This window comes from Strigops habroptila, chromosome 1, assembly GCF_004027225.2.
Source record: "Strigops habroptila isolate Jane chromosome 1, bStrHab1.2.pri, whole genome shotgun sequence".
In the NCBI taxonomy this organism is placed as follows: Eukaryota; Metazoa; Chordata; class Aves; order Psittaciformes; family Psittacidae; genus Strigops; species Strigops habroptila.
The window spans coordinates 107,827,724-107,851,586 of NC_044277.2; the positions used below are offsets into that span (position 1 = coordinate 107,827,724).

The following is a 23,863-nucleotide window of genomic DNA, read 5'->3' on the forward strand; positions in this document are numbered from 1 at the left end:
AAATCTGCCTCCAAATTATATGCATGCTGCTCTCATTTACTTCAGTAAAGCTTGTGCACATGTTTCAAAGGTCAGAATTTGGCCGTTGGGGCTGAATTTTCAGGGAAGAGTGTATTAAAGACATCTGTGCATCAGCAGAACCATATCCTTTGTCCTCTGTAGAACATTTCAGGAATAAGGCTTGTGCTATTGGGCACTGAAAGTGAAACGTTTTCTCTTTTTTTAATTGCATTGGGATTGCTTAGCAGAAACATTTCTTGCAGTAATAGGTTCATGATTTCATTTATTTCTTGTAACTCAATACTTTGATGCTGATAAGTTGTCAGTTTTAGGAGAGGAAAGACTGGAAGGGACCACCCTTCAGAAAATTACAGTTGAAAATGTAATGTAACAATCAAAACAAGAGGAAATAGTCCCAGGAAATAGGTATGGTCTGTTGAGGTGCACAAACTTTTGTTTGTAGTCTCATACAGAGAGGTCAACAAATGTTTTACATGAAGGTAGAAAACAAACCCACTTTTCATTGTGGACAGAGCTCATATTTGAAATTGTTACTAATCAGACACTTGAAAAAACTAAAACTTGGCATTCATATTCTATTGGAGTTAGTGTGTATTAAATCAATTAAGATCTTTAAGCATGTAGGTTTTCCCCTGTTTTTTAAACATTATACACTTCTTAAAATGTTTATAATGTCTAATTGCTGCTGGATTTCAAGACATATCAATTTTGTTCTTAGTTCCTGCAGATTTTGACAAAATGTCATACCAAAATATTTTGTATTTTTTGTAGGACTGGGAAACAGAAAATCATGACTGGTATTGTTTTGAATGCCATTTGCCTGGAGAGGTGTTGATATGTGACCTGTGTTTTCGTGTGTATCATTCCAAGTGTTTGTCTGATGAGTTCAGGCTTAGAGACAGCAGTAGTCACTGGCAGTGCCCAGTTTGCAGGGTGAGTACCTATGAGATTTCATGTGCTGATTAGAGGATTGATATTCATTAATAGATTCATTAAGGTATCCAGATGGTCTGGCCAGGTTAATGAATAAAGAACTGAATATTGAAATGGTGGTACATACCCAGAGCATCTATACAGAGATACCAAAATATGATTCATGTAGCAGATGGTCATTTTTGAAGACTCCAGCAAGTTTTACTTACGCATTTGAACACACAGTATACTGTGTGGGAATGTGTGTACGTATGTATGCCACGTGTGAATGCAGTATATTGTACATATCTTCAACATGAGTAAACAAATTGCTGTATAAGATGCTACTGTTTTTACTTAACATCATTGTAATGAATCATAATGTAACTTTTTTGTATTTTGATGACTGCATTTTTAATATTTTATTGGAATTATATTTTACATTATAAAGCCACAATCTTGTTACTGATGCGGGCAGTATCAAAAAATATGGGGTGAAATCCTGCTTCTCATTTACATTCATGGATTCTATTGGTGCCAAAAAGGCCAATCTGGATTTCACCTATAGCATCCTATCTATATTGCTTTTTCTTTAAAATTGTTATTCTAATGAGTATGGTAGGGAGACAGCAAAGAGTATTTTTTATCTGTAGTTTTGCAGAATGAGCAGGTATGTTGCCTACATGTCATTAGAAGACTAAACATTCTAGTCAGGATGGTGCTTACTGGTACCTGGCCTTGAATCAGCCAGGTACTTTTCCTTACTGTTGTCATCTCCGCATCACCTCCCCCAATGGAGCACATTCTTAGGCTTCCTTAAATGGAGGGAATAATGCATATGAATGTGTAAGATCAAATTATTGCTTCAGAAAGGTGTAAAACTGCCAGTTGCACTCTACTTTGGATTGCTGGATGAAGAAATTTCCTTGCTAAAGGCTTTGGTCTAGCTGTAGAGCTTTAGATGATCTGCACTGCAAGGAATGTAAGGGTTCAGGCACTTCATAGTACAGAGTAGCATTTTTTGAAAACACGTGGATTGTTTTGTTTCAAAACAGCGCTTTTTAACTGTTACCTTAGAACCAGTTGTAAAAAACCTGTTCCCTCAGATTGGGAGTTGTCTGGGTTTAGGGAAATAGCAAGAACATCGAACCTGCCCCAAGAAAGTGAAAAGGAATGAAAAAGAAGTAGTGACAGGAAACAAACCAGTTAAGAATAAGGACATGTACAATAAGAAAATGTACAATAAGGACATGCACTATATCTCTCCATATTAAATTATTAGCGTTTAATTTAGCTACTCAATATTGCCACTGTTGAGAATAAAGAATGACCATATATAGGGGAATTGCTTTCAGATATTAAATAAATCTCTTTAATAATTGTTGGTTTTCATAATAAGTATTGTTAGTTGTTATAAATAGTTAAAATTAGGTAAACTGGATTCACTCTACCAATAATTTTAGATGACACCTGGTGAGAGTAGTGAATGCAAATGGTTTAAGCCATCTTGTACATGAGGTGGCTTATAAAATCTGTTATAACTTGGATGTTGTCAGAGTGGAAATGCTGAATAATTGCATGAAAAATGCACAGTTACATAGGCTGGTCAGCTTTGACAACAGTTTTGACTTTCATTTTGGAGCCTTAAAATCCTTGACGGCAATGACATTAAACAAGTTTTTACCTTGAAAAAAATCCTGTGAAGCTCAGACCATGTGCACTGTGTCTGTCTTTCCCTTTTTATTACACAAAGACTAAGGAGAGGTTGGGGGGGTGGGGCTCTTAAATACTTCCTGCCCCCAAGATCTTTGGCTTGCTCAGTGCCTCAGATGATGATCAACCTGGTTTTGTGAATAATGGCATTTCTAATGCCATGGCATCCTTTTTCCCCTGTACTGGAAGTTGTTAGTTTCTTTGTAATTAATCCGAATCACATCAAGCCCTAATTCTGCAAACTTGGACTAAGGATGCTTGCACAGTCCCTGGAAGTAAAGGAGGCATGGGAGTTAGCATCCTTGTGTCAGGCTTCAGTATTCTTCCACTGCTTTTCTCCTCATCTTCCTAGGAAAGGACTGCTCTAATTTAATTTTAAAAGCAAGAGAGTCCTATATTCAACAAAACTCTGGTAATTTGAAGAGCCCTGGCTGATGTCCAGAGCACATAACAGAGCTTAACTATATAGCATAAGGGTAATGGGATTTACTTTGCATTATCAGCAGTAAATATGTATGTTCAAGAAAAGTAATAGCTGGGACAAAGAGATGCATATATTTTCAAACTTTATTCTTGAAACTGGACATAGCACTTTTCGCCTGGGGGTTTCAAAGCTCTTTACAAAGGTGAAGTAAAAGTATGTTTGAAACCTAATATATTGGGAGAAATAATGTAGGAACACTTCATTCTTATGTAAAGGTTGCTTTCTGTAATGCTGCCAAGGTCATCAAGCCTTTGGATTATTCATTTCACAATTGCTGGTTGTACTAGTTCAATCAACGTGTGCAGCTTTATCTTGCACACTTGACTACTCAGAAACATTTTATGAAGGACATTGCCAAGGATTTGTTCATAACTTTAAAATATTTTTCCTCCCTTAATGTTTATAACAATCCCTTGCAAATCTTGCTCTGAACTGTGCTTCCTTGCTGGTGGTGTTTCTCCACTGAATCCATAAGTAAGAATGTCCAGTTCCTGCCTTTTTTTTTTTTTTTTTCAGTTGATGGTACCAATCTGTATATTTTGTACCCATAATTCTCAGCAGGAGTTGAGAGTCAAACAAAGTTCAATTCAAACCACATTGCAGCGATTGAAAATTTTCCCTGGCTCCTGACTAGTCATTGTCTTAAGTGAAATAAATTGGTATTATCAGCAAAATTCCTGGTAGACAGGTCACAAGAGAAAGACTCAATATTGAATTAACTTAGAGGTTACATTCCCCACTACTGGAATGGTCCATTCAAGACAAGGTTAGTCAACTCGATCTCTGAAGGTTGCAGGAGACCTGTACATTTATTGCTACTCTTTGGTTAGATAAAAGGAGGAAATTAATTTTCTCCAGCTGTTAATTTAGTACCTAAAGACTACAGAAAGTACTGCAAAAATGCTAGTGTTTGGAGGGCAGGGAATAGATATATATAAAAATCTGAATAGGAAAATATTGATCACATTATTATTTCTCTTTTAAAAAATTCGGATTTTAAAATAATTTTATAGAAAGGCAAAGTTATGCATGGTGATATATAGTTTTTCCCAGAAGAGTAGATTTTGGTTTGTGAAACAAAAGAAAGAATTATCCATATGGTTTCACTTAACTCCTAAATTTTTTGCAATCATCTGATCAGAGATTGATCTTTCATGCATGTGATTTGCAAGGAATTATAACCTATTTACCTATCATAGTGGGTATTCCAATATTTCTGATTTTGTAGAGCTTAAGGTATTAAATGCTGTGTTGCTCAGTATTTTATAAATAGGCTGTTTCTGAGTTCTGGTACTTGTATAAGTATTTCAGAGAGTACATAAAAATACACCATCATGCAGTTCACAATCAACTTTAGACATAATTTGACAAGTGAGAATGACAAACAGTAGAAAGCTAGAAGCACAGAAAGATGAAGGTTACTTAAGTGAAGTAACTCAAGTACTTAGATCGTTTTAGGTACTAGCTGTCAGTCAGGATGATTAATGTAAAATACGAGGAAGAAAGAACATGGCTCTATTGACTTTCATTATGGTGTGTTTTGGTAGGAGTTAGATACCTTATGATGAAACGTATTCTGTAAACAGGATTTGCACAATCTCACAAACAATAGCCATGGATTGGTGGGTGAAGGGAAGTTCCAGTATAGGCTCGATATTAGCACCATATGGTTCAGTGTGCAGAGCCCACACCTGGGGAGATGTTAGTCCTCGGCAGGTTCCTTCCATTCACCTTTCAGCCACATGCACCTGTGAATAAGTCAGGGAGCCATCAGCACTGGGCACTGCATAGGGTGTATTTAATAATGTGTAAAGGAATTTGTCCACAGCAATGAGAAAACTGGGAAACCTCCGCTTAGAGTCTCCTACCACTTCCTCTGTGCACGTAAAAGTGTATTTAGTGCATATGATGCTTCCTATTCAGAAGGTGCTTAATGCACCATACAAGTACAAACCAATTTGTGGTTTTAGCTGTAACCTATCCAAAAGCACCTGATACTTTGAAAAGTCTAGTTTTTAACTCTACATGGTCCTGAAAGAGGCAGGTCATATGCCATATTCTGCTCAGGCAGATGCTTTTCTGTGTGCTACTTAGGGCATACGGTGCACTGGTTGTCCTGAGACACATCCTGTATGCCTGCATACCTTTCTTAATGGTACAGGAAACCTGAGGACCTGAGGGTTCAAGTTTGAGAGGGCAGCAGAGCAGTAAAGCTTTCCATATGTAGTATCAAATTCCTCTGGAAATTTAAGCCCTAAAAAAATCCAAGGACCAGTGGGTAAAGCAAGGAGTTTCTAAACAGCATTGGTGAATGTATGTTAGACATGCACATAGTTCCCTTGTGCAGATACACCCCTGGAAACCTGAATTGCTTCTGAAAATGGAACTGGTGCCTTAGAAACATGTATCTGTCATTGAGCAGCCTTCACTTAATCCATCACTGAGCTGAAATGAAGCTCTTTGATGTGTGTTTACACATGACAGTTGAGAGAGGAATGGGAAAAAAAAAATTTGTTAATGGATGATTATAGGGAAACAGAAACCTTTTTACAGGGAGAAAACGTAATTGAAATGCTTCTAGCTAGACAGAATGCTGGCACTAACACTTTTCTTAGAGTTGCTCTGGTTTTTTCTCTTCAAATGAAAGATTGCAGCAACTGCAGCATGGTGGCCATTGTCACCTTGGGAGTTGAAAGCTACATGCTAATTTGGGGTGCAGAGGATAGTCACTTCCATCGTAAAAGGTGCTGTTGAAGGCTGGAGTGTTTCCTGGCAGTAGCCCTAGCTGCTGCTAACCTTGTGTGGTTCGTAAAGTCTTGTAGTGAATTCCTGCACCATAAGCATGTCCAAATTGCTAAATAAGTCACACTTGCACAGTGCAGTATATCACTACCCTCTTTAACAGCTAAGCAGTATTATTAGTCTGGAATATTGAATATAAACAGAAATGTAAATCCAGCCTTCACCAACCAGCTTCTAGAAAGTAGATGTGTAACGGAGAGTAAGGCATATATATATATATATATAAGGTATTCCCTGCACCCACAAGCAAAGAGTTAGGTTTCAGCCTTGGCCTTCCACCTACCAGGTCTCATTAATCTTCTACATGAGGATTGCTGTTGTAAGGTTATTACTTCACTCCTACATTCCCTGTGTAAACACATATGCCTGACCAGGCCTTTCGATTTATCTTCATTCAAAGCAGAAGGGTTGCAGATTTCTCTAAAAAAACCCCCAAAACGGTGTAACTTAGGGATCGTCCTTGTTTTAGGTTAACCCCAGTAAGCAGCTAAGCACAAACACAGACGCTCTGTCACTTCTCCCCTACTCCCAGTGGGACAGAGGAAGAGAGAAGGAAGAGTAAAACCAAGATAACTTTTGGGTCAAGATAAAAATTGTTTAATAAGTTAAGAAAAGGAAAAAGAGAGAGAGAAAACAAAACATGATGCAAAGGCAATCACTCACCACCCTCCATGGCTGGACTGATGCCCAGCCGATTCCCAAGCAAAAGATGGATAACCCCCTTAAACCCTCTCCTCTCCCTTTCTGTTGCTGAGCATGACATCATATGGCATGGAATATCACTTTGTTTAGTTCAGGTCATCTCCCAGGTTGTATCTCCTCCCAACCTCTTGCATACCTCCCAGTCAATTCACTGTGGAGGCAGAGTGAGAAACAGCAAAGGCCTTGATGCTGTGCAAACGCTGCTCAGGAAGAGCTAAAATATCAGTGTGTTATCAACACTGTTTTGGTCATAAATCTAAACCACACCACCATATGAGCTGTTGTGAAGACAATTAACTTAATCCCAGCCAGACCTAGCACAATCTTATATTAAGATAATATATCCCACAAATAGGGTATCTACAAGTATAAAAATCCTTATAATCTTTTGGAGCTGGATTGAATCTTAGCAGGCTCGTTGAAAAAAACTTGTAGTTAAAGGCTTGCAGTAGCGTATCTTAGTAGATCTGACTGTGGGAAAAGATACACAGTGCATCTTTGCACTTTTATAGATTCACAAGCCACCATCATTATTTTTGTTTCCCGAAAGTGGGAGATTAAAAGACCTAATTTGCATTTATACTTGCTTATATATCACTCTGACTATAAAGGGTCCCGAAAATGGGTATATTTTGTTGTGTCAGAGCAATATAGATATTATGCAAATCATATCCCCCATCTAGTATTACCTGTTTTTTGCTTTAAGTGGCTCTAGGTTGACTTCTCTGAGGACACTGCAAGTCTTCAAAATACAAAGTAGGGGGTCTTTATTAAAAAATTACACATTTTCCATTATAGCTTCCAAAGAATGTATGAGTGGTACCTCCTAAAGGGCTAATCTTTGCTGAAAAGTGAATGAAGCTGTTGGATTATAACTGGCTTTCTACAAAGGGTGAGCCACCTTGCCATAAAAAGACATTTTTGCTGGCTCATAGGCTCCAATTCCCTAAATTTATTACCTTTCAATATTTAGTAGATGAACCTGGGAATCAAATTTTTCTGTAAATGAATCAGTGTAGGGAATTGAAGGAAAAGTGGAGAAATTCAAGTTTGCCTGAATTGTCAAGTTAATTGTATCATTTTCATTGCTGCTTAAGATGATATTAATTGCTGATATCAATAATGATACAAAGCCAGCTCTTTATCCTTTCTCATGATCTGAAGGATAGGACTGTAAAGCATCTATCTCAACACAGTATCTTACAAACTGTCTTGCCCAGCAGGGCATAAAAAATGGTTCGCATGAATTCTGAAATACTTTCAAAGGATGATAAATTCAGAACCATGTCAGAAAAAGAGGTGTCAGTGGAAGTGAGTTTTATTGTGTCCTCATAAATTTCAGTCTTCCAAAATGCTGTGTCATTAGCAAGCATACAGCACTTCAGTGCCTAAAATGACAGCAGCGTTTCATAATGCAGATAATTTAATGCACATTTGGGTTTGAATTCGCAATAGCAATGTTGGTTTATGCAAAACTGAATGGGTGAATTGAATTCCAGAAGAATGCACATTCTCACAACAGACAATGTAAAACATGAATATACAGAAGGTGATTCCGACATACAGCACAGGGTAAAATTCTGACTCTTTCCAGAATTTGGAAGGAAGGTCAGGGAACCATTAGTATGATGAAAATAATGCTTACATGCATTGTAAGCATTAGAAAGACGTGGTGCTGGCCCTTTCCACAACAGTGAGTTTTACCCAACAGTGGTAGTGTCCTGTCAGGAAAAAGCTGTAGTGTTGTTATGCATATTGTAGTATCTATACAGTATGCATACATGCATACAGTATGAAGTATCTATACAGTATAGATACTTCTGCACAGTTTGTAATGATTCTGTGCATAGCGATAAGCAATCAAATAAACAGCTTCATTGGTAGTGCTGTTTACAGTTTTGATTTAAGAAGAAGGTAGTAAGAGCCATCCTGAGATGTATAGATTGCACACTTGCTGTAGCACAATGGCCAGCCTTTGACTTTTATTGTCCTCAGTGGCTTGCAGGAGGAATATAAGTAGATGAGACACAATCAAATCCTGCCATTTTTCTTTGGGCGCTAATACGTAAATTTACTTTTGCTGAATAAATACATACAAATAGTCACTCTGTACTCAATGAGTCTGACCCCTCTATATGTTCAGAGTCATATATAAGTAATTCAGTAAAAAATATCACGCTTCTAGTGATTAGTAATTCATAAGCCTAGTACCTCTTTTACCTACCTACTAGGACATGGATTCTGTTTTTTCTTGTGTTTGCTAAGCAACAGTCATCTGCACATTTATGTGGATCTTGCTAAAGACCATCAAAATTTGAGGATGCAGGATGAGCCAGTTTGGTCCACACAGCACACAGATGGTGATGTGAGGCATGAGAAGGGGAGAACTCAGCTTGATGCTCTGTGAATTTGCAGGTGTGAGAAGGAGTAAATGTTTTTGCAAGAGATGTGAGCAGTTAGAAATCACTTCAGGATAATAAAACTGGAACCCATGCTGTTGTTTCACTCTGCTTTTGTTTTGGAGAACTACTGTAGGCAAGAGCAAGGAGGAGATAGCACTTTTCAGGTAGCTGTTGAAAGGCCATGCAGAACTGCACAGCTGCTGTGACCTGGAGTTGGAAAGGCTGGTTTGTAAGAGCATGCTAGGCATTTGCAGAGAGCCACCTTCTTTAGCAGCTCATTTTCTGTATGCAGTGCTTTCCACTAGCCTGGACTGACTTTGAAGGGTAGGGATAAGTATCTATACTGATCGAAAATGAGGGGGGGAAACTCTGAATCCTGAAATGCTAAAAAGAAGCCGTCTGTGTTCCAGAATTTGGATTAGATTTCATTAAGGAAGAACCACAAAAAACCAACAACTGCTATGTTTCTCGAGCAGTAAAAAGTGCTCTGAGTTTTTACTGGCTAGACCCTATTTGACTTCCACCTAGACAGTGTTATTTTGCCTAGAAAGCACATAATTTGTAGATGGTACACCATATTCTTTTGAAAATAATTTCTTATTTTACTGAAAATATTAATGCCTTGCTGATAGAAAGACCATAAATTCTAAACTGCTCCCTAAAATGCCTTTCTTCATTGTTTTATTCTAATTAGCACTTTTTTTACATGAGAGGTTTTGACAATGTGTTATGGATACAAGTGGAAATCAAACCTGCAATTCTTACGTAGCTGAAGTCCTCAGCCCAGACATAATTCAGAGCAACACATATAGTTGTTGTGGCGTGTTAGTGTTACTAATTTCCCAGAAAAGATTTTCCCTAAAAAGATTGTGTGACATGTGATTCGAAGTTACCTTTTCAAATAATGTTGTGATGCAAAGAAAATTTTTATTGGATGGATTTTGTAGTCAAGTTTAAAATAATAATATGATCCTCCTTTTCTTTGACAGAGTATCAAGAAGAAAAACACAAGTAAACAAGAGATGAGCACATACCTGCGATTCATAGTCTCTCGTATGAAGGAGCGGGTGAGTCTGAAACAGGGAAATTTATGGAAGGTTGGGTTGCACTGTAGAGGATGCATTACAGTTGACTGTGTGACTGCAGGGAGGAGGGCTACAAGAGGGTGTCATTTTATTTCACGTGTCATAGGCCATTTGTGTATTTCAGCATATACTTATCAGGTCTCATTGCTCAGGTTAGTATCATTCTGGCTGGGGCAGTTTATGCAGTGGGCCTGTGAATCCTCTGAAATGGACATTTTTCCATGTTTTAGACACACATAATCTGTCAGATTGTGGATACACAATTTGGCCTTGTGTATTTCCCACCTGAAATATTCCAAACTATTGCATTTTTTTAGATTTGTTTGTTTGTTTGTTCTAAGCAGATTCTAAATGCAGTAACTTACACTGTCTCGTGGTCCTTTCAGGCTATAGATCTAAACAAGAAAGGGAAGGACAACAAACACCCAATGTATAGAAGGCTGGTGCACTCAGCTGTTGATGTTCCTACTATACAGGAGGTAGAGTGACTTGCTTTGTAACTTCCACATGTTTATGGTGTCTTTTAGCAGTGAAGATAAACCTTAAGGACTAAAGCACTAGTCCTGTTTCATTCTCCTTATGATCAGTATTTCAGTATTGTGTCTAGCGTTGGATATGGGAGCTTAAAATTTCAAACTTTTCGTCAGAAATAGGTAACCAAGTAAAAGCATTTTGAGCAGTGCCTGGTTTTCTAACATAGAGTAGCCTCAATTCCTTTTGTACTACAGTTTTACGAGGAGCTGTAGGCAGCTGAAATCTTCAGAGAAAGTACCCTTTATCTAAGTCACTGAATACAGCCTTGGGTGCCTGTGTTTTCATATCTGGCCCAATGTTTTTGACCATGTTCCAATTTTAGTCGTTATGCCCTTGCGTAGGTGTCAACTTCATAAACATCTAAATGATTCAGAAAGAACAATCATTTTGTTGATCACGAAAAACCAAGACTCACTCAGAACATCTGTTTCGCATTAATTGTTCCAAAAATAAAGTACTAGTAAATATGTTGTCCTTTTTTTCTGAACTAAAGGTCTGACCATGACTCATGTACGTCAACTACACATGACCAAAATGAACAGCATATTTATCTTTATTCACTGCTGCAACTGGATTACTATATAGTGCTGGTGTACATCTTGCCCTTTAAACCATAGATGCAAAAAGCCTTTGTTTTATTACTGTTACTGAAACACATGGAGAAAGAATAGGATCACTGACAGTTTTGGAGACCAACAATACTGGCTGGCTTAAAGTACAGGCAACACTAGTTGAGCCTGAAAATAGGTCAGGGCTTCCTTTCACTGTGTCGCCTTCACCTGCTTCCAAAGAAGGTCTTTTGGCCTTGATAACATCCTAGAAGTTGATGATGTTTTGTTTGATGACTGGAATTCTCATAGGTGTTCTTGGCAGAGCACAACTGAAAATGCTGCATTCCTTATCAGATGAAGGACCATACTAGGAAAATGAACTGCATGGTTCCATGTAGGCATGAGTTAAGAGCATTAAGAGTTTGTTAAGAGTTTGAAGGGCTAAGACAATCAGCTTTGATCAGAAAACGTTGACTGTCAAGTGAAGATCCTGGAAGAATAAATGCAGTCAACCTTGTTTTGAAACTAGCTGGTATTTTAAGGTACAAAACCCTTCACCTTGGGGAATATATTTTAATTTGAACAAGAGTTCTGGACCACACCTTATGATGAATCTAGCCCAGATTCACCCTGTTACAACCAAGAGAATTGTTTTATAAACTTAGGTATTAGAGCACCCGTTTTACTTCTGGGCATTGCATAAAGGGACCAGTGCAGGTACTAACAAACCATGTCAAAGAGTTGTAAGTATTCCTTCTGTATGCAGGAAAGGCAGTGTCTGATCTGTGCTGCATAATGCAGATTTCTGTGAAAGCTTCTCTGCATAAAAATGGGTACAGGACTTTTTCACAGTCCTATGTTTTCTTTTGTGTAGAAAGTAAATGAAGGAAAGTACAGGAGTTATGAGGAGTTCAAAGCAGATGCTCAGCTACTTCTACACAACACAGTGATTTTCTATGGAGGTAAAGTACTACAGTAACTGCTTACTTTATTTGATCTATCTTTATCTGTAGGAAACTCACAAGTTGGGGATTGAATTTGGTATTAGATAAGTGTGGATGAAGTCATTTGAAAGCCCTTAAAAATCAAAGCAAGCTGCAAGAGGACTTTGCAGGGTCTTTTCTGGCCCACCCACTACACAACTATTTTCATACTCTCTGCCTAAACCTGTTAGTGGGAATTTGCACCTTTGCCATCCTGTTTCTTCCGCAACCTAAGTCGTAAGTCAGTCTACACTGCAGATTTCTGCCAGTAGACTTATGTTGTTCTAGGCGGGAAAGAGGTCTGAACTCTGATGTGCTGCGTCAAGAGACGTATGTACTGTAGGCACACAATAGACACACTATAGGAAGATCCTCAGGGCAGTGATGAGGGTGCACAGCAAGCTTGCTACCCTGGACTTCGGGAGAGCACACTTGGCCTCTTCAGGCATCTACGTGGTAAAGTACCATGGGATAAAGCTCTGGAGGGAAGAGGGGCCCAAGAAAGCTGGTGAATATTCAAGGGTCACCTCCTCCAAGCTCAGGAGGGTTGTATCCCAACAAAGAGGGAGTCAGGCAAGAATGCCAGGAGGCCTTTGTGGATGAACAAGGAGCTCCTGTACAAACTCAAACACAAAAAGGAAGCCTACAGAGGATGGAAGCAAGGACAGGTAGCCTGGGAGGAATACCAAGAAATTGTCTGAGCCGGCCAGGATCAGGTTAGGAAGGCTAAAGCTCTGATAGAATTAAATCTGGCCAGAGACATCAGAGGCAACAAGAAAAGCTTCTGTAGGTATGTCGGTGATAAAAGGAAGAGTAACAAAAATGTGGGCCCTCTCTGGAAGGAAATGGGAGACCTGGTTACCTGGGATATGGAGAAGACTGAGGTATTTTTTTGCCTTGGTCATAACTGGCAAGTGTGCTCCTGCCACACTGCCCAAGTTGCAGAAGGCAAAGGCAGGGACTGGGAGAATGAAGAACCATCTGCTGTAGGAGAAGATCAGGTTCAAGAACATCTAAGGAACCTGAAGGTGCACAAGTCCATGGGACCTGATGAGATGCATCTGTGGGTTTAGATTGGATTTTAGGAAGAAATTCTTCACTATGAGGGTGGTGAGGCCCTGGCACAGGTTGCCCAGAGGAGTTGTGGCTGCCCCATCCCTGGCAGTATTCAAGGCCTGGTTGGATGGGGCTTGGAGCAACCTGGTCCAGTGGAAGGTGTCCCTGCCCGTGGCAGGGGTTGGAACTGGATGATCCTTCCAACCCAAACCATTCTATGATTCTGTGGTTCTGTTTTTCACTTGCGGGCCATATCTGCCATATTGTGACAGCAAATATAGCTACCTCCACACTAGAAGTGTCTTTGTGGTGCAGTGCGTGGAGGTACAGGCATTAAAGAAGCTGTGAGTCACTGGGAAGGCAGTAAGTGGCTGATCCGATGGGACAGTCTGATTGGAAGTGGGAAAACAGTTCCACCATGTTCAGAAGCTATAGCCAGATGTGACAGATGCCGTCATTTCAGGAAGGATGTGGTTCTTCCTTGCAGACACAGGCCACATCAGGGAAACTGGGAGGAGAATGGGACCAGTCTGTGTGCAGCATCAGAAGATCCACGCTGTCATTGTAGGAAGGGGTGGGAATGTGCTAATAGAAAAAGACACAGGTGTAAAGGGAAACACTTAGTGATAGTCTGTGAAGCATTAATCTGAGCAGAAATACTTACGTGATTGTACCTGTGTTCCTGTCAAGTGGTGACAGAGCCATGTTTTAGGACAATTGCAGTGTGTCATTGAGACACTAGGAGAGAAAGAAACTGGATCCATGTTAAGAACAACCCTGTCTCCCTGCTGCTGCTTCTCAGATGTGTACTTATATTGTTGAGTTTAAAAGCTCCTGGTGGTATTTTTGCGTATAAATATGAAACAGAAAACAAGTACAGAACTGATTGTTAACAAAATTTTAAATGGAAGGGTTAGCTAAGTAACTAAATTATGGGTTGTATTCTCAAGCCAGACAATTATAGCGTGAAAACCATAGCAATAACAGCTGCAGATCTTTGTGAGCACTGTGATCATACTGTGATTTTTCATACCCTTTATTTTTAATTTATAGCGGACAGTGAACAAGCTGATATAGCAAGGATGCTTTACAAAGACACATGTCATGAAGTAAGTAGTACCAAGATGTAGACAAAATACTTGATTTTCATTTCAGCTTCTAAGAAAATCTTTCTTCATATTACGAAAGTTAAAATGCTGTGAAGTTTATTATAAATTTTCCCTTAACTTTCCAACAGCTGATTCAGTATTCCTTTTTTTTTTTTTTTCCAACTAGACTATGATATGGAATATACCCATATTCAAATCTTAGATTCGAAAATAATCTAGTAATGTATAGATGGGTTAGAAATAATTGTACTTGCTAATATGAATTGAACCTGAGGTGAGATTCCTACCAAATAATTGCCACTGAAACATTTCTCAGCATTCAGAGAAGACCAAAAAATCAAGCTGGGGAGCTGTCACACTTTCTCCATTTCCTCAGTTAAATTGCTTCTTTCAGAATGTACTTTAAATATTTGATGAATTTAAAGAACTATTCTTTGCATTTTAGATATAATAAGTCATTAAGACATGGATTGGTCTCCTCCCTCCGCTTTATTTCTCTAAGACACGAATAATGTTTCTGCAGCTTGTCTTTCACCCAGCTCACCTCAGTTTCACACCTCTAGTTTGCACAGACAGAAGTAGCTCCAGTAAATCAGCAAGGAGGGCTGAAAAATTTTGCTACGTAAGAGAGAGGGATACTACTGAAGTCACATAAAAAGGATTTTTTGGGCTTATTTACCTTTTCTTGTTTTTCAGCTGGATGAACTGCAGCTTTGCAAGAACTGTTTCTATTTGTCAAATGCGCGACCTGACAATTGGTTCTGCTATCCTTGTGTATGTTGCTGACACAGATTTTGATTTGTTTGCTTTTTGGTATAAAAGCCTGTAGTTTTGGTGTCATTAATGCATTGAACATTCCATTTAAGTGGGCTTGTTTCAAAAGCATGGTTAGACTCTGTAAGCCTAGATATTTTACAGAAGTGAAATGTTGATTGAACTTCAAAGCTGTAACAATATAGGTTATAAAACTTGGTTGTCAGCCAGTTACAACAGTTCCGCAGGAAAATAAGGAGCTTACAGAAATAAAACTTTGCTCCTGGATGAAGCTATAAAGACAAGTTTAATTTTGGGGTTGCTTAAGATCTCTGTTTTCAATAGACAGTTACACCCTTTTCAGACTGTATTTTTTTTAACCTTGATCCAAGCAATACATCTAACAGGGAAATATGCACTGTAGGAAGATAAAAATGAAAATAGCACTAGACATAAACAGCAACCATATTCTTAAAATACTAGCATAGTATTAACAGCAGAATATTTGTGGGAGATATCAACATGATACTTCATATCTGATAATAAATACAATGTTTTTTCCAGATACCTAATCATGAGCTGGTTTGGGCCAAAATGAAAGGCTTTGGGTTTTGGCCAGCCAAAGTCATGCAGAAAGAGGACAATCAAGTTGATGTTCGCTTTTTTGGCCATCACCACCAAAGGTAATTTATTAATTCCACGTGCTGCTTTTTACAAACAATACTCAAAAGAGGTTATCTCATCTATCATGTAGTAAGTCCTGTCTCTGCTAGTTGCCAACATTAGAAAGACTGAATACTTTGCCATAATTGTTTCAGAAAATCTAAAGCTCAGTCTAACACATCTGAAGTTGCCAAATGGCTCTGAGATTCTCTTTCCAGATTTGCCATAGGGATGTTACTTAATGCCATTTTAATTAAAGCAAGCAAGCGAACTTCAACTGTTTTATCAAATCAGTAGCAGCCTGCTAATCCAGGCCAACACGAAAATTGGACAGAAATGTGCTCTTACCTCCAGCAGTATTGACTCTCTTCAATTTTCTGTTCTGAGCAGGCACATTGCAATTTTGTGTTTTAGTAATACAATATACATCACAAATCTTTCTATCTCACTTCTAGAACAAAGCTCCTGCTGTGAGCAGTTTGCAATTTCAGAGAGTAACTCTTTAACATTGCAAACTTAACTCTTAGCTCAACTTTTGCTTCCATCTCTGGTTGTTTGTTCAGCAGCTGGGTAAGGTTATAGTAGTGTTACTAGAGTGATCTACACTGGGGTTTTTTTTCCTGTTTGATTAATATGCCTATAATGTGAGAAGAGGAGACATTTACAAAGTAATTCATGGTTGTTGGGAAGGTGGTTTATTTTGGTGCATCCCAAAAGGGCCTAGGCAGTTCAGTAACAGAGTTCTATGAGGCTGTTTATTTAAATTGTCATTAGTGTGACTTGCACAATGTGTAACATGTTTCCATTTGTTGTATGAACTACCAAGATTTTCTAATAGCATAAAGTGGATAAAGGATCTTTATTTGTGTCTCAATCACAGAATGATTTACATTGAATCTGTTTGCAAATACAGCTTATCTCATTAGTAGTTTTGGCATTAAGTTCACATAGCTTCAAACTGTTTAACAAAGTAACATGCATTTGCGGGATGAGCTGCTTGTAACTTTTTTAACATGTGCTTATAGAAAAGGCAAAATACATTTTACTAGAGCGCCATTACTTAGTTACTGTGCTGGACTTGGACAAGGGGCCATATTCCTGGTTGGTGTAAATTAGCATTGTTTTTTTGAGTTCACTGAGATTTAAATTGCAAGAATTGAGAATATGTCCACAGACATTTGTTAAGAGTACTCTGTTATGTAGATGTACATGGCAGTGACTGTCTTTCTTTAACGTCCAGTGTTGCTTGGTATAACCTTTCAAAATGTCAAGAGCTGTCCATCTAACTCTATGAGAACTCTCTGAAAATATTTAAGAGGACAAAGTACCTTTGGAACAAAGTCACTGGCATGAATTCATTCCAGAAGAGCATGAGTCCCCACATGTGTTCAGTCCTGATAGACAGGGGCCCAAACTACAAAATGTCTCTATTCTAGGTGATAAGGTGGTACATTCCTTGACAGTTTTAGAAAAGAGGTCAAGGGCTAAATTGGGTTAGCATATGAACCTTCAGTAAAGATGTTTCTGTGTCTGACTCAGGGCGTTTAGCAAGAGAGCAGGTAGGAGATGTGACAGCTGTTGGTGCTGGGGGCAGTTTATGGCTCACCAGAAATGAAAGAGGCTTTCATCCATAGCACCCAGAGCTAACAAATGCCTGTAATAACACAGTGCAGTTCATTTTTTTGTCATTCATGTTGAATATAGAAAAAAATCTGGGTAAAAAGAAATTGTCAGTGATTGGCCACTGTGAAAAACTGCTTCTGAAGTAATTTTCTCAGGTCACCTGTATATAATGTTTCTGAACCTATCTGTACTGTGTATTCAAAAGGGCCTGGATTCCCTCTGAAAACATTCAAGATATCACAGTTAACATCCATCGGCTGCACGTGAAACGCAGTATGGGGTGGAAGAAGGCCTGTGATGAGCTGGAACTGCACCAGCGTTTCCTTCGTGAGGGGAGATTCTGGAAATCAAAGAATGAGGATAAAGGGGAAGAGGAGGCAGAGTCAAGTATCTCTTCCACCAGCAATGAGCAGGTGGGTGCTGCCACAATATTAGCAATCAGGGCAATCTATTAAAGGGTACGAAGATGACATATTTTTGATTAATCTACTATTAAATTAGCCTTGTGTTCTGTCTTTCAGTGGTGACAAGAAGAGAGTTCGAAGGATAATTTTCCCTGTGTTTTGTAGTTTGATAATAGCAAGAATAGAGAGTTTTCCACTTTCCTCAGTTTCTTGGATGACCTCTGGGAAGTTTCAGAATGTTTGTAACCTACAGCACCTTGATAAGACAGACCAAGATTTCTAAAGTTAAATAGGAATGTTCAAGTTAAATGTCATGGATATCAGATAGACTGCAACACTGCCTTCTTGGACTTCCATCAAGGGACAGCGCTGTAGCTGTTCAGCATTTTCACAGCTGGAGTATGTTCACTTTGGACTGTTACAGATCCCTGAGTAACACCAACCATGACATTCTCAGCAAGTCCAGCTAAAGTTAGGTGCAAATGTTATGCTTGAGAACCATGTGACCAGCAACTGTTTAAAGTCATTACAAAGAATTCTGCGAAACAAGAAAATATATATTGCTTTAACAAAGGTGAAAAGCACAAAGGGCCAAGATACAAAACTTTGCACTGCCATATGGAAATTCCCTTACCACAGCTGAACCTTGCTAGTCATTCATTGTCCAAGAGGGTGTGATATATTCACTATTACTGACTTGGCAGTAAGATTTTCATAGCTTGCAGGATGCTTCTCTGTATTCTTGCCAGTCTTTTCCCTGGCAACATCTTCTTTCCTCATTTAAAACAACTGTCCTCTCTCTAAGCCTGTATTTAAAAAGTCAGCGTGTTTTGACCCTCTTCCTTTGCCCTTTTGTCAAACAGGTCTATCATCCAATTTGTAGCTAAAACCTTAAAGCTCATAAAAGTGGATGTTCTGTTAAGGGAATGCTCCTTATCAAAGTGGGTTTAGATTTTTTTAGCCTGGTTTGCTTATTTAGCCCCCCATATGCTGTCATGCAACAATGTATAATGAAACAGGAACATGGTTGCAAACAATATTTATGAAATATTACAGTTGCATTTTCACAGTTTTTCAGAAATTTCAGTCATAGGGTTTGAAGTGTCCATTTGCATATTTTCTGTTCCACCCCAGTTGTTCATCCTGCACTTAGTTAATGCTTATATTCATTTCACTGGTTTCTCAGATGCAGGAACACAAGAGTAGCCATCAAAATCAGTGCTCTGCGGTAATCAATTGTATCCTGTCACTAACACTAGCTAGTACTGGATACTTCAAAGACAGGAGTAAGAACTTCTGTGAGCCATTGTAAGATAATATACCACCCACTTAGAAAACCTTTGTTTCTTTTGCTGGAGATTGGCTTTTATTCTTAAGCATGAAGTTTCATACCCCTCCAAACATACAGTTACAATCAATTATAGCAAGCCTGGATAATCATACCATCCTTACATATTTACATTCTCTTTATAATTACTGCTGTTTTCTGGCTTCCAACAAGATCTCCTGCCTAATTATGGTCACTGATATGTGAACATTCCAGAAAACACGTGTTTGAACTGGTATGTGAAATTAAGAAAAGAATGATTAAGTGCATTTTAGCAAATAGATATTGAACGTTAGAACTTTTTCATTAATTTTGTTCCTTTATGCAATCATAGTCATCAGTGATAATGTGGAAAGTTTATTGTGTGTACTTCTCATTTAACAACAGTATTCAACTTCCTATTTGCTAAATCAAATAATTGCAAATAATCACAAAAAAGAAAGATAAAAAGGTACATCAGTCATGTTACAATGAACTTATATGAACTATTTTTCTGACCGATTCAATGTGCATTTCTTAATGTTCATAGCTGAAGGTTACTCAGGAACCAAGAGCAAAGAAAGGACGACGTAACCAGAGTATGGAACTCAAGAAAGAAGTAAGTAACCTCAATTACCATGTTTGTAGAGATAGCACAGTACAAAAAGTCTGAAATTTTCACAGGCACTCCTTCAAGTTCTGTCATCTTTTACTGATTTTACAGTATTAATCTTGAAAGTGCCAGCCCCATAGCTTGGTCCTCCTTGCTAACAAACATAATTGCACCTCCTACATGCAAACCACTGGTGTCATCATGGTAATATTCTGTATCATGAATAAATTAACAGTCAGCTTACACCATTATTTTTTTAATGGCAAATTCAGACTGGTTACTAAGTCTGTAAACAGCAGAAAATAGAAAGTATTTTGCACAATCAAGTATATTATGTTTATAAAATGTCATATCCACCTTTGACCGTGGAGCTTCCTTCCTTGTTTATCCAGCTTGCACACTGAATGATCATGTAACCAAGAGACTGTATTATTATGCTTGTACACAAGGGGGCAGTTACTGAGACAGCCATAAATCTCGTATTTCCTAAGTTTTGAGTGCTTTTTCCTGGCCTTGTTTCTGCTGCATTTTGAACACTTAAGAGAAAGTTGCACGTATGCGCAGGCCTCAGGAGAGCGCTTAGGACTCCATTACAGAGGATGGTTCAGGTATTTTAGCACCAGAGTTATGTGGGATGGCCCTGGTGCCTGAAATACAGACATTGCCACTCCTAATACCTGAGCACCTGCCTTCCCATTGTATATGATACCGCAGGAGGCACCTTCATTGAAGGACTCAGTGACACAAAGTTTGTATTCCCTGGGGCATAAACTATATTTGAGTGCAAGACAGGGAGACCACAGTTTAGGATGTCTCGTCATTTTTATTGTATTTTCTGTCAAGCAAATGCTGTAATTTGCTTCATAAATGTATGTCTTAACATTTGCCTTCTTAGCTCTGCTTGTATTTGATCAGTGATCCAGAAGTCAATCACAGTGACCTATTAGAAAGTAATTGGTTGCAAAAGGGGATACACAGTCAGCCTTTTGATTGGGGTGAGCAGTGCCCCATCACACAGCCAGGCACAAAGTCCAGTCCTGAGCGAGTCTGGTGTACAAGGACTATGTGCTTATTGTGAACACTGTTGAATGAGCTTTAAAAAAATCTAAGTTAAAAAACCCCAAATAATACTCATCTGTGTCTTCAGACATCTCAAATGTCAGTAAGACTTTGCAGGGATGTTATTTCTATCTGTTCTAAAGATCAGGAGCAATTGGTGTTACAGTGTAATAACACAGGCAGCTAAATTCAGTACAGTACACTACAGTAACTATGACTTCTTTCTTGATAACTGCGTAATTACAGAAAGCTTCTGTGGTCATACAAGTCTAGTTCTGTATTATTGGAAGCAAGACTTGGATACTCATTACCCTTTCATCTTGAAAGCACCTTTGAAGTACTAATCAATCTTTGCAGCAGTTCTATGAAATCAATGGAATATTACAGACTCCAATGAAGCCTGTTGGGCCAGAGTAAGCCCAGAGTTTGTCAAAACAATTCAGGCACCTTGACCACACAGCTACAGTCTCTTCAGGCAGAATGGTAGGGGGGGAAATCTATAGCAAAACTTTAATCATCCCAAGGGATCTGCTGTGATTCAACATAACTTCTGATGTTTGTCGTGCTTCTGGGGAAGTGAGGCTGGTGAATGTGGCATACTGAAGTGCCATACATGTTCTTCTGGAGGACTTCTAGCTGAAGTGAGGAAAGCCTGACCAAAGAGCTTACCCACTGTCACACTGGTTTTCCCCAGGGATCCCATATCCCGTTAGGACTAAACGTCTTCAACAGACACCTTTCACATTGACTGCACTGGCATTAGTCCTGCAACATTTTTTTCTCCAGGGGGAACTGAAAGTTAACTTGTTCTATTTTGCTGTCTGGATTTATAAGTTTGTTCTTTCTCTGTAGGAGCCAGAACCTGAAACTGAAGCAGTAAGTTCAAGCCAGGAAATTCCCACAATGCCTCAGCCCATTGAAAAAGTTTCAGTCTCAACTCAGACCAAGAAGTTAAGTGCCTCTTCTCCAAAAATGCTGCATCGGAGCACCCAGACCAGTAATGATGGAGTGTGTCAGAACATGTGCCATGACAAATACACCAAAATCTTTAATGATTTCAAGGACAGGATGAAAGCTGATCACAAAAGAGAAACTGAGAGAGTTGTGCGAGAGGCAGTGGAAAAGGTAACACTTGTCAACCACCACCCACACTCTGGTTTTAGGAGAGGAGGAGTGTCGATTTTTTTCACATTCTTCTCTATTTTTGTAACATCCACCCTTAAGAAAATGAATAAAAAACCTTTCCCAAAGCATCCACATAAAAACAATCTTCATTATTGCTTTTTAGACCATTTCTATACCAACAGACCTTAGTTTAAACAGAAAACTCCTTCTTTTTTTGATTCATGTCCAGTGAAATCAGAACCAAAAATGAAACTAATTGTTCATTCATGACTGTTTCCAAAGCCTCTGTCTCCATTGTCAGCTGTGGTTGTACACAATGGCATTGTTTAAATGCTATTCATAAATAATTCTCCTTTTGTCAATCTTCTGACCTAAACAAATAGATTTCCTGAAATTTGTTTGAATTTTCATATTGAATGATAACCTGTTTAAAATTCAGTGTCTATGCTTGACCTGGTCACATTTAGCTGGAGAGAGCAGGACAGTTTAGAGGGTGATTTGACCTCTCTCTCTTAAGTACCTGTCTTAACACAGGATGAATTTCCTTCTGGATGAAGGACTGTGGAATGAACCTAGGGAGTTTTAACTGTTAATCCGTCAGGATTAAGACACCAAACTTTTAGATAACTGAGCAAGGGCAAAGGAATCCCATCAACAATGAATACTAAAAGGTACCTCTTACTGAACTCAGGGATGTTCTATTTTGTATTTCCATTGTGCCCTTGCTGTAGATTTATATGCAGTTGTAGATTTGGAAAAGACAAAATCTTTGTGTAAGATAAATTCATAAATTTGTAGACCAAATGTTGACAAAATATACATGGGAGCTGTTTAGCTGTTTCTGTAGTTGCCTAGCAGAACAGAAATAAAGTGACATTTTTACTTTGAACGTTTCTGAATAGGAGAAATCTCTAATTATGTGACCTTCAGCTATACCAGTAATAGAGGCTTAAAGAGTAGAGGTTTAAAGAAGATACTTCTGTTCCAGTAGCCATCCACTGACTTGTTTTGCTGGCTTTGTTATGGCAGCTGCGTACAGAGATGGAAGAAGAGAAAAGGCAGGCTGTAAATAAAGCAGTGGCCAACGCACAAGGAGAGATGGACAGAAAATGTAAGCAGGTAAAGGAGAAGTGCAAAGAAGAATTTTTAGAAGAAATTAAGAAGCTAGCAGGCCAGCACAAGCAACTGATTTCCCAGACCAAGAAGAAGCAGTGGGTAAGCATTAAAAATTTATTACAAGAGAATAAGTGGAAAAGTATAATGCATACTGAAGGTGATCACCTTCAATCACCAATTTTTACTTTTAACCTTACTTTTAACCACACCACTCTTTCACTGGTCTTTCAGCATCAAGGTTTTGTCCTTCATATTACTGCTTTACGATTTTCTTAGCCTCCAAGTTTCAACTCAAAGTTCTGATCACTTTCCTTCTTAATTATGTGTGTTAACAGCACCGTCTTCTTGAGTCCAATCAGATGTCAGTATCAAAATACTCTTTTCTCCATATGAGACATGTTTTACTCCATATGAGACATGTTTTACATTATTTTCACACTCCTTTGATCTCAAGGCTCCAGAGGACACAGTATCTGGCTGCATCAATTTGGATTCCCCAGCTAATAATGCTGGTAGTGATATCCTTTCGGCCTTTTCCTCTCTTAGATTTTTCTGCAGCTCTTTTATGTTCTTTTGTATATAAGACATGACTTTCTGAAATATATTTCTCTCCCTTTTTCAGTCCTTAAGCCCAAATGTGCAGCATTGCCTACAAAAAATGTATTTGTGTGCCCTTTAGAAAAGTGAAAACAGACGTCTAACTTACTTATTCTATTTCATGCTGCAAACTTTTCCCTGGTTTTCTTTTTTTTGTGTCTCATGTTTTCTTCTCAGGCTAGAAGTGTCTTCTCTCACAAGGTTGTACAGCATCTACTCAACTGGAAGCAGTGTAATATTGTGCTGCTAG

The 23,863-nt window shown here is 38.6% G+C and overlaps 1 protein-coding gene across 6 annotated transcripts in view; it reads left to right on the forward strand.

The window, feature by feature from the left end:
• ZMYND11 (zinc finger MYND-type containing 11) overlaps positions 1-23,863 on the forward strand; it is a 110,970-nt gene that overhangs the window by 80,738 nt on the left and 6,369 nt on the right. For 5 of the 6 annotated variants that reach the window (XM_030508880.1, XM_030508906.1, XM_030508897.1 and 2 more), the window contains 11 exons: positions 793-954; positions 10,026-10,103; positions 10,508-10,600; positions 12,081-12,168; positions 14,299-14,354; positions 15,051-15,128; positions 15,672-15,790; positions 17,599-17,806; positions 19,654-19,722; positions 21,628-21,900; positions 22,930-23,115. In XM_030508880.1, coding sequence (XP_030364740.1) covers positions 793-954; positions 10,026-10,103; positions 10,508-10,600; positions 12,081-12,168; positions 14,299-14,354; positions 15,051-15,128; positions 15,672-15,790; positions 17,599-17,806; positions 19,654-19,722; positions 21,628-21,900; positions 22,930-23,115 — 1,410 coding nt within the window. The remainder of the gene's footprint in view (positions 1-792; positions 955-10,025; positions 10,104-10,507; positions 10,601-12,080; positions 12,169-14,298; positions 14,355-15,050; positions 15,129-15,671; positions 15,791-17,598; positions 17,807-19,653; positions 19,723-21,627; positions 21,901-22,929; positions 23,116-23,863) is intronic. The other variant, XM_030508922.1, reaches the window with a different exon arrangement.